The sequence below is a fragment of the Sturnira hondurensis genome, unplaced genomic scaffold, assembly GCF_014824575.4.
Source record: "Sturnira hondurensis isolate 20B ecotype Veracruz unplaced genomic scaffold, ASM1482457v3 Scaffold0018525, whole genome shotgun sequence".
Lineage (NCBI taxonomy): Eukaryota > Metazoa > Chordata > Mammalia > Chiroptera > Phyllostomidae > Sturnira > Sturnira hondurensis.
The window spans coordinates 12343632-12362443 of NW_028091156.1; the positions used below are offsets into that span (position 1 = coordinate 12343632).

The 18812-nt window shown below is 42.0% G+C and overlaps 1 protein-coding gene across 1 annotated transcript in view; it reads right to left on the bottom strand.

Annotated features, from left to right (window-relative positions):
* Nucleotides 1–18812, bottom strand: part of WDR64 (WD repeat domain 64) — a 74238-nt gene that overhangs the window by 35675 nt on the left and 19751 nt on the right. The window contains exons 9-12 of the mRNA XM_037069493.1: nt 14988–15067; nt 9291–9430; nt 5833–5959; nt 2496–2644 (exon numbers count right to left, since the gene is read on the bottom strand). Coding sequence (XP_036925388.1) covers nt 2496–2644; nt 5833–5959; nt 9291–9430; nt 14988–15067 — 496 coding nt within the window. The remainder of the gene's footprint in view (nt 1–2495; nt 2645–5832; nt 5960–9290; nt 9431–14987; nt 15068–18812) is intronic.

Genomic DNA, 18812 nt, shown 5'->3' on the forward strand with positions numbered 1-18812 from the left:
GATCCGAACTGAGTCTGTCTGGCCCCAGAGGCCATGCTCTCCATCTCTGTGTGCCCCTGGGTACAGAGGGGTCCTTCAGGGAGAAAGAGGAACATGTGTCACTGCATGAGTGGGTTTCAGAGCTGACCCATCTCCTGTCCCCCGCCCCCACTGCAACTGAGAGTTGTATTTTCTAAAAGTAGGGCAGGTTTTCCTTTTAATTTCCCTCTACCTACTCTCTAGGCGTTACCAGAGTTGAGGGATAGTCATGAGAGCTGGGCCTGGGAAACTCTCCAGTGGATGTGCATGGACGGTCAGAGACTGCGAGGGACCCGAAGGGATTTCGAAGGAAGGCTCTCAAGTGGCATCGTATCCTCTTGGAGGGCACGCACGAATGAAAGGATGAACACTTGACCCAACACGCCCAGCTGTAACAGGGCGTAGCCTAGAGGGGGGCCCCAAAAAAGGATTTGGAAGGAGGTCCAGAACTCAAGGTTTCCAGGAAATATTAAGACGTCCTCACCCCATCCCACCCCCAGGGGGAAGGGACACATGGAGCAGGGCTATTGAGAGCTGTTTTGCATAGCAACAGTTTCGCAGCTAACCTCTAGAATGGTCCTTTAACACATCTATAACCTTTAACTGGTTTCATAGATATGCTAAATAGTTGTGGCCAAGCTTTGAGCCAGGGAGAAGGGAGTGACTTCTACCCAGGATGTATGAGGGGGGCTGGTCCCCTGAGTTACAGCACCTGCATGAGAGCTTGGAATGATTGGCTCCACACCATGGGGCCACACCTGCCCAGACTCACTATGGCAACCCAGTAAAGCTGGAAGGGTATGGGAGTCCTGGTGGTTGTAACCGGTTATGGGAGGAGTCAGAAATGGGGCTGCAAAGGAGGACTGGCACAGGGATTTAAACCCAGACATGGCAGCCATTGAGAGGGGGGCCATGAGGTTTTGACAGAGTGCAGACCCCCTCTTGCCCAGGTGAAAAAGAAAGCCACGCACTTTTGGCAGAGTGTGGACCGCCACAGCTTTGGTAGAAGAGGCCCAGGTGGCTTTGGGATGCTCCCTTTGGCCACATGTCCTGGGAAGCAGGAGAGACTTTGCCTGGAAGGGTGAAAGAACTCTTTGCTAGTAAGTCATAAGAAGGTGCCACATGACTTTGGATTAATTGGAGATCCTGCCTGGACAGTGACACAGCTGACGGTGCCAATGGCCTGGAAACACAGACATGAGCTTCTTTTCCTGAGATATGGTACCCCGAATTAGGGCAGGGGGAGAAGGAAGCACTGTGGGCGTCTGTGGTTATCCTAAAGGACTTTGATATTTTTATGGGGACATCAGGTCACTACTTTAAGTCTGCATAGCTTTAAATAAACCTTTCCTTTCCTTTTCAAAAATCTCTGGCACTGAGAGATGTCTTTCCTCTGGCAGTGGATAGATGAGTCCAGTAGGTATTAGTATACCCTCCTTGGGAGGGGCCCCTGTTGTTCTGTAGCAGTTTTTGGCATCCCTGTGTGGGCCAAGTATTGTGCCCCCCTTGGACCTCTGTTCTGTAACAGGCCCCACAGCTAGGGGCCTGCCATGGATGTCATCACACGGCCATGTACCCTGGCCTCTAGGGGAACACAGTAATGGCAGGGCCAGAGAAACACAGAGGAAAGAGCACGGGCATCCACATCAGATGAATCTGGGTTCATATCCCAGGTCTGGGGTTGGATCTTGCTGAGCTCTGGTTTGCTCCCTTCCACATGGAATTCTGTCTGTCCACAGACAATGACTGTGAGGATTTGCTAAGGTCACGAATTTAAGGTGCTCAGCACGTAGCCTGCACTTATAGGGATTCTAGGAAACATGTACCAATTTCTTTCCCTTTCCTCTTAATATACGGTCTTCCCCTAGCTCAGTTTTTTAAAAAAATTGCATATATGTAGTATATCTATTTTGTCATGTATAATGTGTACCCATGTTTTTGGCCCAAACTTTCAGGAAAAAAAAATCTTTTGTTTAAATTTTTTTATTCAATTATTTATTTATATTTTTTTGGTACTTGGTTTTTGTATTATTGTATTTTGCATGCAGATATCATTTTTGCTTTCTAGAGCTACATTTTCAAATCCCAAGCATACATATAAGAATTTAAAACATTTATATCAATTCAGAATTAGTACTACCCATCTATAAAGTGCATCTTTATTTTTCCCTCAAAACTTTGGACAAAAAAGTGCACATTACACATGGCCAAATACACTATATGCTATTTCGATAGTGACAACTAGCTTTACTTATTTAATTGAGCATGTGACAATACCACGCAGCTTAAGCTGGCTTAAAATAGTTGGTTTTTTTATGGGTTTGTGAAAGCTTAAAAATAGATGGAATGTAGGGTCTTATCATATGCCACTACATTTACTTACTCACTCAAAGACTTACCAGTAAGAAGAGAAAATTCTACGGGTTTTGCCTCTTCCCACCCACCCTACCCCCCGGCAAGAGTCAGTATGTACTTACCTTAATTATGGATTCGGAACAGATAGTAAGTACTTGGTGAAAACATTTGTTGTAAAGCATGACATTGACTTCCCGTTCGTGAGTGTGGGGAACCTGTTTTGTATCTTGAATCATCCTAGTCAGAGGGTACATGTCAATAACACTAGACCCTGAAATGGGAAGAAGACTCATGAACACTCAGCAGCAAAAATTCTGCATCCCAGAGGATTTTATCCAACCACTTGTGTTTGTAAAGAGCCAGTCAGTGACATCAGCAGTGTGAATGCTTAGGAACTCGAATGAGGCGCAAGGACGTTCAATTACAATTTTGATAATAAAACGAATATGATTTAGCCAAAGAAAAGCATTCATTTTCAGCTTCATTACTTTAAAGAGCAGGCCACTCAGATTTCGCTAATATCCTCTTTCCAGTGGCCTCTATTTTCCTATTTTTATAGTCTCCTTTTTCTTTTCTTTTGAGAGTAGCTGGAGCGCACCTCTCCATCTGGTGGAGAGTAATAAGGGGTATGGAATTGGCAGGTAAGCTGCCATTTAGTGATTGGAACTTATTGTTAGAGAGCCCTTTCCAACCAACAGATGTTAAAAACAAAACACTGTAAACATCGCCTTGTTCAACGTAAACAATGAAGATGATTGCAAGCCAGTGTTTGTAACATTAATATTAAATAAGATTATTTTCCACATCACCATAGTGAGGTAGACAGAGAGTAGGTATTCCTTACTTGAATTCTTCTAAGGGTATTTGGCTTGGATTGACAGGAATATGGCAATCTGCCAGTATGATTTAGCTCAAAATTGACAAACAGTGTATCTTGGTGGAGTGTAATGTCTGGAAATATAAAAATATAAATAAGAACTTCAAAGCCTCCCATAGCTCCAACGAAAACAGTTTCTTTCCTATGTTGATGTGGGGGGTTTTCTTTGCATTGACTTTCTCAAGTCTCTCCAAAAAAATCTCAAATTTAGGAAAGATTTCAGCGGGAGTTACGCGCTACTAAACACTTTCCTTGGGTGTTTAAGTTTTAAGGTAAAATGTATTCATGTGTGAAAGACTTCAGTGCGCTCTTCTGAGAACGTTTTTCATTCAAACACCTCAATACAGAAATAGGAGGAATGTGGTAACCAGCCAGTCAATTAGCACCTGAAGCTTCTTGGGAGATCCTTTAACATTATACTGACAGTGACATTAGCAAAGCTAGATAAGCAGGACCAGGGCCATCCCCCTCCCTTTTGGGCTCATATACTGTTGCTATGGAAACAATGCTGTACGGAGAAGTTTTGCGGATTCAGGGTCAGAGGCTTTGGGATCCAATCCCAGGTCTACGTTCCCTCCTTGTATCTTTCTACCAGTCAGTTCAACGCTGGGATATTCACTTTTGCCATTTATAAAACAGGATCAATAATAATTCCAGCCTCATGTGGTGATCGTGTAGACCACAGGAAACGAAGTACATGAAAGTGCCTTGTGAGAGACCCATACAGATGGCTGTGCTTTAAGAGTGTTGACAATGACAGTGATAATGCTGCAGTATATTCTACACAGCAGTCCCAGAATGTGGCTGCTGTCACTAGGGTTTGGAAGGTTCTATTGGCTGCTTCACCTGAACCAAAGCATGAATGGAAATCTGTGCAATAAACTTCATGCCGTTTCGTGTCAACTGACAGTTGCAGCCAATGTATTCAGAGGGCTGTATATTTTTAACTTTTATTTATTGATTTGAGAGAGAGAGGAGGAAAGGGGGAGAGGCAGAGATCAATTCGTTGTTCCACTTACTTATGCTTCCCTTGGTTGATTCTTGTATGTGCCCTGACTGGGGATCGAACCCACAGACTTGTCATACCAGGACGACACTCTAACCAACTGACCTGCCTGGCCGGGGCCAGAGCTCTGTATTTTTANTACACAGCAGTCCCAGAATGTGGCTGCTGTCACTAGGGTTTGGAAGGTTCTATTGGCTGCTTCACCTGAACCAAAGCATGAATGGAAATCTGTGCAATAAACTTCATGCCGTTTGGTGTCAACTGACAGTTGCAGCCAATGTATTCAGAGGGCTGTATATTTTTAACTTTTATTTATTGATTTGAGAGAGAGAGGAGGAAAGGGGGAGAGGCAGAGAGATCAATTCGTTGTTCCACTTACTTATGCTTCCCTTGGTTGATTCTTGTATGTGCCCTGACTGGGGATCAAACCCACAAACTTGTCATACCAGGACGACACTCTAACCAACTGACCTGCCTGGCCGGGGCCAGAGCTCTGTATTTTTATAGGCAAAAATATTGTCATAATGACATACAATTAAGAAGAAAATTTGATTTTCTATCCCTTTTTTTGGTCTTCACACCCGAGTCCTCAGTAACTCTGATGATAAATGGGAATGATGAGCCCAGTAATCAAACACACAGGTTGGCACACTCAGGGGGAAAATTTGCTTGCAATTTTTTGGATGTTGTTTTTAGAGGAGGGACGGCTTACAACCAGAACTGAGTTCTACGTTCCACGGTGGAAAATTATCTATTAAGCAGGAAGTGCTAATTCACTCACAATCCAGAAAAAATCTCAGAATTTAAAAATAATGATGTTCTCCACCAGCAAAAGCACCAACCACCTCCCTTGGAAGGTCAGAGCAGGTGGCCACTGGGAAAATGCTTAGCAAGTGCATTCTGGGTTGGTGTTGCAGGAGGAAAATGAATTATTAATGTGGTTCATTTTTCTCCTAGAGCCTGCGGGGAAGCAAATGCTTAGCATTTTTGTCTTTAGTAAGCACGTGTTTCTAAGAGGCAACAAGAAAAGGAGGAAATAGGTCTGTTGGCATCAGCCCTGGGCATCCGGAATTCGGGCCTCTCTTCTCTCTCCACTGTTCTTGGCCTAGAAGCAAAGGCCAGTGGGAGGCTCAGCACCCTACCTACCTAGTAACTAGAGCCCCAGTATCAGTGTCTGGGGCCAAATTGGCTCACTGAAAAAAGCGATGCATCCGTTCTAAGGTGAACCATATTCCTGCTCCCAAGAGTGAAAACACAGCTGAAGTTACCTTGCCTTAGCTGCAGGGTACACCCTGTGTTTCTGAAGAACCCATGCCACATTTCCCTAGGTTTAGGAGCTTGGAGCCCTGGCGTGGTATTTTCAGAGAACACCAGCTACACCTTGCATCCACCCAGCCATGGAAATATAGGAGGGAGTGGCATTAATGGAATATCTGCTGTGATGAAGCAAGGTTTACATATCTCCCTTCTAGTTTTGTTTTCCTTCTAGCTTGTGCTCAAGCACTAGTTAAAAAACAAAAACAACAGTTAAAAGCCAAGGTATGAGGGTTTTTTGCCATTAGTCCGGGGCACTTACCTGCAATAAGCATGCCGTGATTGGAGTCATAGATCATGGAGTAAATCTGCATGTCTCCGGGTCCTCCCTGGGTGTCGTGGAAGACTTGCAGGAGTGACAGAGTCTGGATGTCCCACACCCTGAAAACCTGGTGGAGGAGGGGACACAGTTCACCACTTTGACGCTTCACCCTTCCCGCTCAAAGCTGTTTATGTGAAGCATTCTCAGAGTCTGCCGTACGCTCCTAAGAACTTGCAGCAATATATGACTTGTAGAATGAGCTCATGTTTGCTAAACTCTGATTGGGCTCTTAGGTTCAGTTATTATTCATTAATATCAGAGGGAAACAGCAGTGATTACATGTTGGCTTAAAGGAGCTAGATTTTCGTGTCATTACAGAATGGAGGGGGAAACAGAGTATTTATTCTTCTTTAAGAATTTGGAGCCTGGTCAGGTAGCCCAGTTGGTTATAGCATCATCCTGATAGGCCAAGGTTTCAGGTTTGATCACTGGGCAGGACACATACAAGAAGCAAGCAATGAATGAATGCATTAATAAGTGGAACTACAAACTGATGTTTCTCTCCCTTTCCTTTTTTTTCTCTGTCTCTAAAATCGCTAAATAAAAATTTTAAAAGGAATTTGGAGAAATAATAAAAGACTGTTATAACTTAACAGTGCAATGGAAGTCATGCTTCTCTTTGTACCATAGATTAGGAAACAGGGAAGACAAATTTTAGGTGGAATGTTTCAAGTTGCTCTTTTCACGACCTAAGACAATGGGAACGGACATCTTACTGAATGAGGGTTATAAGAACCTCCCTCTTCCTGCTGCCCAGGCATACAAGAATTAAAGAAAGCGGTTTTTGGGAGGTGGTATAAATATAGTAAGAGTGTGAGGAAATAGGTTATCAGAACTCTCCTTTGAGGAAGGAAAGAGAACTATGTAATACTCAACTACAGCTTGGGTTGATAACAATGAATAGAACGAATTAATTCAGCAAACAGGATCAAGTTTACCCTTCCTCACTTGAAATAATCGGCCTTTGTTTTCTTTATTTTCTATCTGGCTTTTTTTTAAAGCAAGTTACAGTGTGATTGAATTTCAGAAATAAGTGTGATTTCATCAAGGATTAAGGCATCATCAGCCTTAATATTTTTGTATTATAATCATTATTATTAAACTATTAAATTGGAATCTTTGTTGAGTATATAACTGATCGTTTTATTTTTAATTTTTTTCCACTATCATCATTGCCACTTAGTCCCATTACATCCCTCTACCTGCCCTCCCCACAGTCACCACACTGTTTTGTCCAGGTCCATGAGTCCTTCCTCTTTTTTTCTCAGTCCCCTCACCTACTCCCACCAAGGGCTGTCAGCCTGCTCTCCGTCCATGAGTCGGTCTCTATTTTGCTTGTTAGTTCAGTTTGCTATTAGATTCCCTTATGACTGAAATCATATGGTACTTGCCTTTCTCTGACCGGCTTATTTCACTTAGCATAATGTTCTCCAGGTCCACCCATACTGTTGCAAAGGGTGAAACTACATAGAGAGCTTTAATAAGTACTTCTGCTAACAGAGACACTACCTTCTTATTTGAGACACTTATAGTTAACTGAGTTAAAAACTTCCCTACTGCAGATGCAGGGTGGTCCTTATGTGTAGGAGCAGAAAGATGTCTAAGTAACATAATTTGGGGAACACTGCTGAGGAGCTTTGACTCATACATATAGTCCCTGTAGGCCAGGATTACTCAGAACTTATACTTCTTTTGTTCTACCAAACATGCAGGTTTTGAGAGAGTAGCTAGAACACCGAACCTTTTCAGTCTTTTATATCATAGAGTAACTTAGTATGATGGACTATTTATGAATTTTGGTTCAGAGCCTAGAGTGAGTGGCAAGCAGAAGAAGAACAAACAGTGGAATCGAGCAGTGCCAAAGACATTGGTCTCTATTCAAATTGTTTCTAATCTCATTGCTTTGGCTGGGATCCCTCCATGGTTGGTGGTCTTTCTAACTCTTGTGTGTACACTCTGAGCTATGGCTGGCAGAGAGAACAAAGGATGAGGCAAAAGATTGGGGTTTCAGTTCTAACCTACCTTTGAAATTCCCTGAACCTCAGTTTTCTTGCATCTAAAATGGACTCATTAACAACAACATGCTCTCCTTATTGAACTGGTGGGCGTATGTTCTGAAATCTGTGATTTTCTTTCCCATAGAGTAATTCTATGTTTTCATATTTCTCTCTTCTTCCCTGTTCAGGTCCTGTTGGTCTTCTGTGTGACTTCAGAAAGGTGGGACTGCTGGATGGTCAGAGACACAGAGGTCTTCGCCCTTGGGCTGCATCTGTGCTCTTGATTTTTCTACTGCCCTCTCCCTCGTGCCCTCTTTGTTATTGTCATATCAAACCGCTTCCAGTTTTGCAAACTCTCTCTCTCTCTGATCTCTGGGCACCCATACACATTCCTCGTATCACCTCACTTTCCCCCCAACACCCTGTTCCATATCCAGCAAACTTGAAACTTGGAAAACTGGTATTCAAATAATCCCGAATAGCATTAAATGTACCAGGAACCAGTTTCGTGGAAGACAATTTTTCCACAGACCACGGAGGGGGGAGGTTGGCTTCAGAATGACTCAAGAGCATTACATTCAAGCTCACCTTCTGCTGTGCAGTCTGGTTCCTAATAGGCCACGAACTGGTACCGAGCTGCGGCCCGGGGGTTGGGGACCCTATCTTATAGTACAATATTCCCATGCAGACATGTAAACTGTCCCTCTGCTCATGTTCTTAGACACAAGTACCTCAGAGAAAACTTCTGAGTCATCTTACATATCTAGTGAATATTGCTCGTTAAGGAAGTACTTCATAATTTTTTTGCCCTTGCAAATACTACCCATTTGACCATTTTTCCCCAACTGGTTACTGCTCTTACATAGAAATTTATTTTTGTAAATTGCCATTATAACCAACTGCCTTATTAAATTGGTCCTAACATTTGGAGCAGATTTTATTAAAATTTTCAAGCAATCCTACTATTTGAAAATATAACAGTTTAGTCTCATCTGTAATATTTACATCTTATTTTTTCTTATGTTATCACATTGGCTAGAAGATTTGAAACACTGTTTGATGACAGCAGTGATAACAGAAATCCTCATTTTTCCTGCATTTAATAATGCTGTTCCTGTCTGTTATGGGAAGGCCTTTTGTGTCTGACTCCTGAGGATAATGCTGGCGCTCTCGCAGAGGCGTATTCTTTTGACTCCTCAACCACACCCTTCCCTGTGCTGCATTCAACAGGGGCTCACGGTTTCCCTCTCCACACTGATATTTTTCCCAGTGACTGTTGCTATTTCAGTCAAAAATTGTCTGTATTCTAGATCGTCCAATAGTTGATTTCAAGGGAAACAAATAGTTGTGTGTGTGTGTGTGTGTGTGTGTGTGTGTATTTGTTTTTTTTCTTTTTATTACCTTGGCAGAGGAAAGGCTGATGACCAGTTGATCTTTCTCATTGGTTACGATCTCAGTGATGCTGAACATGTGCCCCACGAGCTTTCCCACTGGCTTGGTGCTGATATTGGGGTGCCACAACCGGAGCACTTTATCATCTCCTGAAAAGAACATGAATGGGTGCTTATTTTCTCAGGGATACAGGTGGTGACAGTTTAAAGAGTCTGTGTCTCCCCATGTTCCCCACCCCCAGCCCCTGATTCTGTGAGTTCAGTTTATATGTATAAGCATACAGTGTTAGTCCTTCCCTGTATGACTTATGGCACTCAGCATAATGCCCTTCAAATCCACCTGTGTTGTCACAAAGGGTAGGATTTCCTTCTTTCTTATGGCTGGATAACTGCCCATTGTATATAATCTAGGACCACACCTTACCCATTCGTCTATTGACATACACGTAGGTTATTTCCATGTTATAGTGGTTGTGGATAATGTTGCAATGACCATGGGGTGCGGATGTCTCTTGGAAATTTGGTCAGAGGGTACAAATTTGCAGTTATAAGGTAAATAAATTCTGGGCATCTAATGTATGGAATGGTGATTATAGTTAATAATAGCATATTATGTACTTCAAAGTTGCCAAGAGAGTGGATCTTAAATATTTTCACCATAAAGAGAATGGTAATCATGTGATAGGATGGAGGTGTTAGCTAAACCTTGGTGGTAATCATTGTGCAATATAAAGGTGTAGCAAATCAATAAGCTATACAACTTAAATTTATATATGCCAATCATGCGTCAGTAAAGATGGGGAAAAAAAGTGTCTCTCAGTCACATCCTTATCTCCCTTCTAGCAGCAAATCAGAGTCTGTTTCTTCCAGGATGCAGCTTGGGACTTGCTAAGAGGCTGTTAGCCTTGTTTGGACCTGCTTCCTTACATCAGAGTTGTTTTGTAATAATTGTATTTACACATATAAATGTAAATTCCCACAAATATTTGATTCAGTATTTTCCTACCCATTCATGCATTGATGTATTATTTCTTCTTTAATTACTTCCCCAAAGCATTTAGGGCAGCTGTTCTTTTGTTTTCACATTCTTACATTATGCAAAAATTATAATAGAGGAAATCAAAGGAAGAGGGAAACTGCACATAATTTATACCATTATATCAAATCAACTGTTTTCATATTTCCATCTTTCTTCCTAACATATATATCCATAAGAAAATATAATTTATATGTAGGTACTATCATAGCATAGATACTGTTTCCTAATTGTTAAGACCAGGCAGGTACATAGTAAAATTTTTATACTCTGTGGAAGAGTATAAATTTTTACTAAAAAAAACTTCCTTTCATCCCAGAATTTCTAGGTTTACTCCCAATAGAAACCCACTGTTAATTTTTTTCTCTCTTACAAATAGACTGTTTCTAGAGTTAAGAATAACACTTTTCCATTCATATTTAAATACTTTAAATTAGGAAGACTGCCATTTCTTAACAACAACAAATCCCTATCACGAATTTTTATCTTTGATACACACCTAAAAATGTGTTGAAGATGTTGACAAAATGCAAAATCACTGTTTTAATATGAATTTTTACCAAGACACTGCAGCCAGTGATGTTGAATGCACAGAGACACAGACCAAATTAAAGTTTTGTAGAATAGATTTGTCATTTTGTTATTATGTATAGACTGAAGGGAAGATTGCTTTCTTTTTCTTTCCAGCTTTATGGAGATATAATTGGCATAAAATACAGCATAACTACGAGAAAATAAAATTCTCTCGTTTGAACCACTCATTCCAGTACGTGAAATTTTGTTACGGCAGCCAGGGCTGACCAAAGCAGTAACCAAGATATTTTAAGGGCTACTGTCCAGTGTAAGTGGAATATTTTATTAAACTGAAAACTACTACAGTAACCTGATTAACAGCAAGAAGAAAAAGTGTCTTGAGAAATTACTGTATGTTTGGCACTTTGCTAATTGTTGAGCATACCATAGAATTCTATATATCAACTCTATCAAAAATCTACTTTTTCGGAAACCTCCCTGAAAGTCACTTCTAATCACTTTCCCCAGCCTCAGATTGAGTAAAGATCTCTTCTGTGTTGTTAGGGTGTTTTCTTGAGACTTTTTTTTTAAGCACAAATTCTATTCCGTTTTAGATGTTTGCTTCCATATATTTTACCCACTATCTGGTATTTCTCATTTATAGCAGTGTTTGACAAATAATGGGTGTTTGCTACATGATTGTTTAATAAATTAGTTGGCTAGTAGAGTCACTTATGAAGTGGTTAAGAATATATATTTTAAGTAAGTCTGCCTCAATTTCAAACCTGGCTCTCTTACTTACTGGCCTTAAGACTTAGAGTAAGTGGCTTTACTATCCCGTGTCTAAGTTTCCTTAGTGTAAAGGGAAAAAATGGAACTATGTCAGAGCTTTATTGTGAAGATTAAGTGGATCGTACATGTGTAACTTTTTTTTAATTTATTTTTTAAAGATTTTATTTATTTATTTTTAGAGGAGAAGGGGAGGAGAGAAGGAGAGAAATATCAATGTACAGTTGCTTCTCATGAGTCCCCCTCTGGGAACTGGCCTGCAACCCAGGCATGTGCCCTGACTGGGAATCAAACCTCGATCGTGTGGTTCGCAGGCCCGTGCTCAATCCACTGAGCTACAGCAGCAGGGCACATGTGTAACTTTTTTAATTTTTAAAATTGATTTCAGAAAGAGAGGAAGAAAGAGAGAAAAACAATGATTTGTTGTTCCGCTTATTGATGCATTCATTGGGTGATTCTTGTATGTGTCCTGACTAGGAATTGAACCTGCAATCTTGGCTACTGGGATGACACACTAACCAACTGAGCAACCCAGCCAGGGCCATACATGTGTAACTCTGAACAGTTTCTGGGCTGTGAACTGACTATTACTACTACTACTACTACTATTATTCTAAATTTCTGCCATGCACAATTCATTTGAAAATGTTTGGGGTGGGGGATGGAAGGGGAATTGGGACACAGATAAATGAAACATGGCCCTTGCTCTTGAGAGTTTATAATCTGGTGGTAGCACAGCAAGAATGAAAACATACAGGTAAAGTAAAACTTCATAGAAAAGATACCAAATCTGAAGATAGGACATTGGACTATCAATATTATATTATGGTTCATGAGGGGTTGATTTCTTGTATCTTTGTTATTTTCCATTCACTTTCTTTTATTTTGTTGTCAAACCGGGATTTTAATAAGGCCACACATACAATATAGGATTTCTTTCCTTTAGTGAGCTCTTATTTCTGTTACTGAGTCACTTGGCCAAAATGTATCACTCTGGTGGGATGAGTGGGCTTCATTAAGAGAGAAAAGCAAAGGAGGGAGAGCCTGGGGCGAACTAGATTACTGTCCCCAGGAAGGACAGGGGCTGGAGCAAAGAGAACTAAGTCAAACTCAGTTCCCCCAGCAAGCAGCAGTGTGAGTTGTGACAAATCACTTTTCTTATGGGGATCTCATTTCTTTATCTGTAAATTTTTCATCCCAGAGATTCCTTCTAGCCCTAAAGGTTTATGAGTGTGAGAGTAGACAGCAATCGGAAATTGGTTGAGGTAATGAGAAACACTCCAGATTAGCAGTTCCATGATTCGAATTGAGTAATTCTCATTATGCAGTATCTCGTCTGCATTTGCTTTTCATTGGCAGTGGCNCAGGGCACATGTGTAACTTTTTTAATTTTTAAAATTGATTTCAGAAAGAGAGGAAGAAAGAGAGAAAAACAATGATTTGTTGTTCCGCTTATTGATGCATTCATTGGGTGATTCTTGTATGTGTCCTGACTAGGAATTGAACCTGCAATCTTGGCTACTGGGATGACACACTAAGCAACTGAGCAACCCAGCCAGGGCCATACATGTGTAACTCTGAACAGTTTCTGGGCTGTGAACTGACTATTACTACTATTACTACTACTATTATTATAAATTTCTGCCATGCACAATTCATTTGAAAATGTTTGGGGTGGGGGATGGAAGGGGAATTGAGACACAGATAAATGAAACATGGTCCTTGCTCTTGAGAGTTTATAATCTGGTGGTAGCACAGCAAGAATGAAAACATACAGGTAAAGTAAAACTTCATAGAAAAGATACCAAATCTGAAGATAGGATATTGGACTATCAATATTATATTATGGTTCATGAGGGGTTATTTTCTTGTATCTTTGTTATTTTCCATTCACTTTCTTTTATTTTGTTGTCAACCCGGGATTTTAATAAGGCCACACATACAAGATAGGATTTCTTTCCTTTAGTGAGCTCTTATTTCTGTTAGTGAGTGACTTGGCCAAAATGCATCACTCTGGGTGGGATGAGTGGGCTTCGTTAAGAGAGAAAAGCAAAGGAGGGAGAACCTGGGGCGAACTAGATTACTGTCCCCAGGAAGGACAGGGGCTGGAGCAAAGAGAACTACATCAAGCTCAGTTCCCCCAGCAACCAGCAGTGTGAGTTGTGACAAATCACTTTCCTTATGGGGACCTCATTTCTTTATCTGTAAAATTTTCATCCCAGAGATTCCTTCTAGCCCTAAAGGTTTATGATTGTGAGAGTAGACAGCAATCCAAAATTGGTTGAGGTAATGAGAAACACTCCAGATTAGCAGTTCCATGATTCGAATTGAGTAATTCTCATTATGCAGTATCTCGTCTGCATTTGCTTTTCATTGGCAGTGGCCAAGAAGTGTCACAAGACAGTAATCAGGTGTGTTCAGAATCCCAAGGCTCAGGCCCACGAACAGTTCTAGATAACATTGGCTGGAGGAGCTCTGCAACGGGTGAGGTCACTCCTGGAGCGTGAGCCTAGGCTCTCCCCAGGAGGAAACCTGACTTACTTGCCTATCTCATGAAAAAGGAATCAACTGAGGATTGCCACCTCAAAAACATCCAGGACTCTTAACCTAAGGGCTGTCTATGTCCAGTGTGCATTGCAAAGGAAACCCAATCTTCCAGAGGTTTCCTGCCACCTCCTGCCAGTGGCCCTCCAGCCCTGCTGGCTTTCTGTTGATAGTAAGAGAATCCATACACAGTCTGCAGGGTGGCTTTCTGCAGCCAGAATACGCAGAAAGGGACATGGTGCTAAGCTCTAAATGCCTACAGTATTGGATCTGTGATTATGATGGTGATGACGATGATAACGATAATGATCTATTGACTCATGCTCCACTTTGTGTGAGCCATTTAGAAACATGTCTTATTTGTACTACTAGATTTTCAATTCTTAAGGTTAGAAACACAACTTGACCTTTATGAGCTTTATAAACAAGGCTTAGTCCCTGCCAGCTGTGCAATCACCATTTCTTAAAGAAAACATTCACAAATGCATGCAGAGCCCCCAAGGAATCTGGCATTGGCAGAGAATTGTTTTTACACACTTGACCTTCCAAACTACGAGTTTCAAGTCCTAAAATGGCCAACACATACAACTATTGAATAAAGAATTCTTGGAGCTCACCAAAATAATGCTCAGGGAGTTGGTTTCTTTTTTTCTTTTTAATCCCTTGCTCCAGTTTGGCTTCTTGCTCTTTTCTTTTTTTTTTTTTTTTTTCCAGCAAATGCTTCTGTTGTTTTTTTCAAGCTTATCACATGTCCATAACTTTATGGGAACTCTATAACTACGTTACTTAAGGAGAAAATCTCTGCAACGTGAACTATTCTCTTACCTCCAGTGACAATGACATTTGCTTTTATACAGTAACAAAAGCTGTTTGCTCCTCTTGGCATGGAGAACTCTCTGACAGGCCTGGGACACACAAATCCGAGGTAAAACATGTTTTCCTGTGTGAAGCTAATTCCAGTTTAGACACAGATTATGGTCAATAGGTTCATCTCTCTGTTGGCTATAAATCCATTTACCCACAGAAAATGTTGTAATTATTAACTCCTTACTGACTCCCAGAGTTTACTTACTGCACCATGTGGTGATATGAGCACAACATTTTGCATTGTTTCTACTTTAATAAAAGCCATCCAGAGGGAAGGGGGTTTAGGGAACTGAATGGAAAAGGCGAGGAGGTAATAGAATAAACAAAAACTTTTCTAAAAAAAGAAAAAGGCGAGGGGGTTGAAGAGTACAAATTGGTAGTCACAAAATCGTCGCAGGGATGTAAAGAACAGTGTAGGGAATACAGTCAGTGACATTGTAATAACTAAACAAGGTGCCAGGTGGGCACTGGAAATACCAGGGGGATCACGTTGCAAAGTATGTGATTGTCTAACCACTATGCTGTACACTTGAAACTGAAACGAAATAACATTGAATCTAAACCCTAATTCAAAAGTAACATGTAAAGGAGAAGACATCTAAAAAGGAATCCAGCCCTCCACCTCGGAGTGGTGGTCGTACTGGTGGGGAGGAGGGGCAGAGACACGGCGTGTCTCAATCCACACAGCACACAGGGCGGCTAAGTGTGTGCGTAGGTACACATAGGCCAGGAACGCATTTGGACACTCCTCTCTCACTAACCACATCCAGCCTGCTATCAAGTCCTGTTGACTTTGCCTTTAAAATGCACCTGAAATCTCACCCTTTCTTCCCATTCCCACTGCACTATCTTGGTTCCATCCCCTGTTACCACATCTGCTGCGATTCAGTGCCAACTTCTCAGCTCCCACAATGGCCTGCTCTTCTTTCCCCATCCCCACCCCATCCCCAGCATGGTCATGCCGCAGCCAGAGTGCTGAGCACAATGTGAATTCGATTTCACCCCTTCTCCCCGGTGGCTTTCCGGAGCTCAGAGGAGAGCCCTGTTCCTTCAGCTGGCTCACCTGCCCCAGGCGGCCCCTGTCACCTTTCTGGGCTCCCCCCCTGCCCTCCTCTTCCCTGCACTTCATGATCCAGCCACACTGCTCTCATCTGCCTCCTTTCTGGCTGCACTGAGCTTTTTCTTCCTCAAGAGCTTCTGCGCAGGCCAAAGATGTTCTTCCTCCCAGATCCGAGCCATGTTAAAACCACCCTCCTGCAGGTGCTATTTTCTCAGAAAGGCCATCCCTGAACTCCACCCTCCCGCCGCTACTGCCTCAATAATGTGCGTTGTGTTATTTTCTCTAGTACCATGTTCTTTCCCCTGAAGGCATATGACATCTTCCATGCACCCTTAGTGTAGATGTGGGCCCACGTTGCCTAACCTGTAACAAAAGGGGCTGCAGAGGCCATGGGCCTTGAACATGAAAACTCCCAATAAATATGTGTTTGAACACCTCCAGGGGACAAATTCCTAGTTAACGATACCACTTTCCCTTCAAATTTTTCAAAAGTTCAGAAAGTTCCCTTTGAATTTTCCCCTGGGAACATTTGATATAATAGCGCTTTTGAAAAAAAAAAACATTTTGCAACAATGTTTTCAAAATGGGGGGAAAAAAACCCTAAAGACATTGCTATCAGGAGACCCTGCCTGGATGACAGCATGCTTCGTCTCATTTCTCCCTGCTGCTGTGTGTGTGAGTGAGCTCCGACCTGGAGCCGGAAGCGGGTCAGCAGGTGAAAGGTAAAGAGGTGACTCCACAGGGCCTGAGGTACATGATTGGGTTGTTGAGTGCATGCGCGATGCCGCCGGGGAGGAAGGCGTGCCAGGCAGATCCTGCGCTCACTACAAGGCCACTGAGCGGGCCCTCGTATCTTTTCTCGCTTTGGTCATGGGGGTGGTTGTCGGGAGTGAGGGCAGAGGGCTATTGTCTCCTTGACGTTGCGAAGAAGAAATTTCAGGGGGCCTTGGGTAAAGGTATTTTTTTTAGTGGTCCTCAATCTGGATTATCAGCTGTTGTTGAACTATGTTGGTCCATTTCCAAGGGAGGGAGTCATAAAAAACTGTAGATCAGGAGTTGGCAAACTTTTCTTTAAGGAACCAGATAGTAAATATTTTTTTTATTTTTTTTTATTTTTTTTAAGATTTCATTTATTTATTTATCTTTAGAGGGGAAAGGAGAGAGGGAGAGAAACATCAATGTATGGTTGCCTTTTGTGCGCCCCCTGCTGGAAGTTGGCCTGCAGGGAACCGGCCTGCAACCCAGGCATGTGCCCTGACTGGGAACCGAAAGGCGATCCTCTGGTTCGCAGGCCTGTGCTCAATCCACTGAGCTACACCAGCCAGGGCCAGATAGTAAATATTTTAGACTTAGCCATACAGCTTTTGTAACTACCCAACTCTGCCATTGTAGGAGAAAAACAGCCATAAATAATACATAAATGAGAAAGCATGGCTGTGTTCCCATATAATTTTGTGAGTGATAAAGTTTGGATTTCATGTAATTTTCATGGGTCTTGGCGTGTTATATTTCTTTAATTTTTTTCAACCATTTAAAACTATAAAAAATATTCTTTGTTAGCAGATGTCACAAAAACACATGGCCCCCTGGACTTGACCCCGACTCCCAGCTTTCCTAACTGCTATTCTAGATGTGGGAACACAAAAACAGTACAGGCCTATGATAGCTCCACCTGTTCACCTCAGGATTCAAATTCTTTCTTTAGATGCTTTTCGGTGTTTCATTGAGGAAACAAAAAGAGGAACTTACACCTGTTGAGCCCAGTGTGCCAAATGTGAAGTCAGGTACTTCCTGTGAGTTAACTTAGGTGACTTTTATAAGATTATAGGGGAGGCATAGTCATTCCCACTTGGAGAGGCAAACATTGAGACTAAGAAGAGCTCATGGTAAAGGTCACAGAGCTACTGAGGGTGAGGACAGAAACCAGCTGGCTTCTGGCTTCACAGAAACCCTACCCATGGTACAAAATTGTAAGCATATGATTCAATTATTTTTAGTAAACCTACAGAGTTGGAGAACAACCACCCCAATAAGCTTCAGAACATTTCCATCACCCCAGGAAGTTCCCTTTGCCCCCATGGTACCCCTGCCCGCACCATCACCACTTCCTAGTGGGGTCTCTTCCTGATCTACTTCCTGTCTCCGTGCGTTTGCCTTATCTGGACATTTTATGTAAATGAAATCATGAACATAAAGTTTTTGAGGTTCATCCACATTGTAGCACATATCTCAATGCATTTTTAAAACTGAGAATTAACGTACAATAGTATGTTGATAGTTACTATGTATTACAATAATATACTATTGCCACACATTAATACAGCTACTAATAGATAGTTGCTACACATTAATAGGTATTAGTAAATATTTAACCAGGCTACTCAAATTCTCCCACATGTAAGAAAGCCCCCTGTGCATGTAGTGCACACGGAACAGAACGTGACAATCATGCTGCACACCCTCCCGGGCCTGTTGACGTGCGAGAAGGATATTAAAAGCATACAAATTTGAAAACTGCTCAGCTCTACCGATAGAACTGTATTGGGAAAAATGACGTTATGCCTGCATCTGCGTTTATTTATTCCAACAGATCATAGCAGCAAACAGCAGGCTGTTACCAGGAGGGCCCACCACGTCAAGATGTGCATGAATAGCCCTGGAGGGTGTAGCTCAGTGAATTGAGTGTGGGCCTGCAAACCAGAGGATCGCTGTTCGATTCCCAG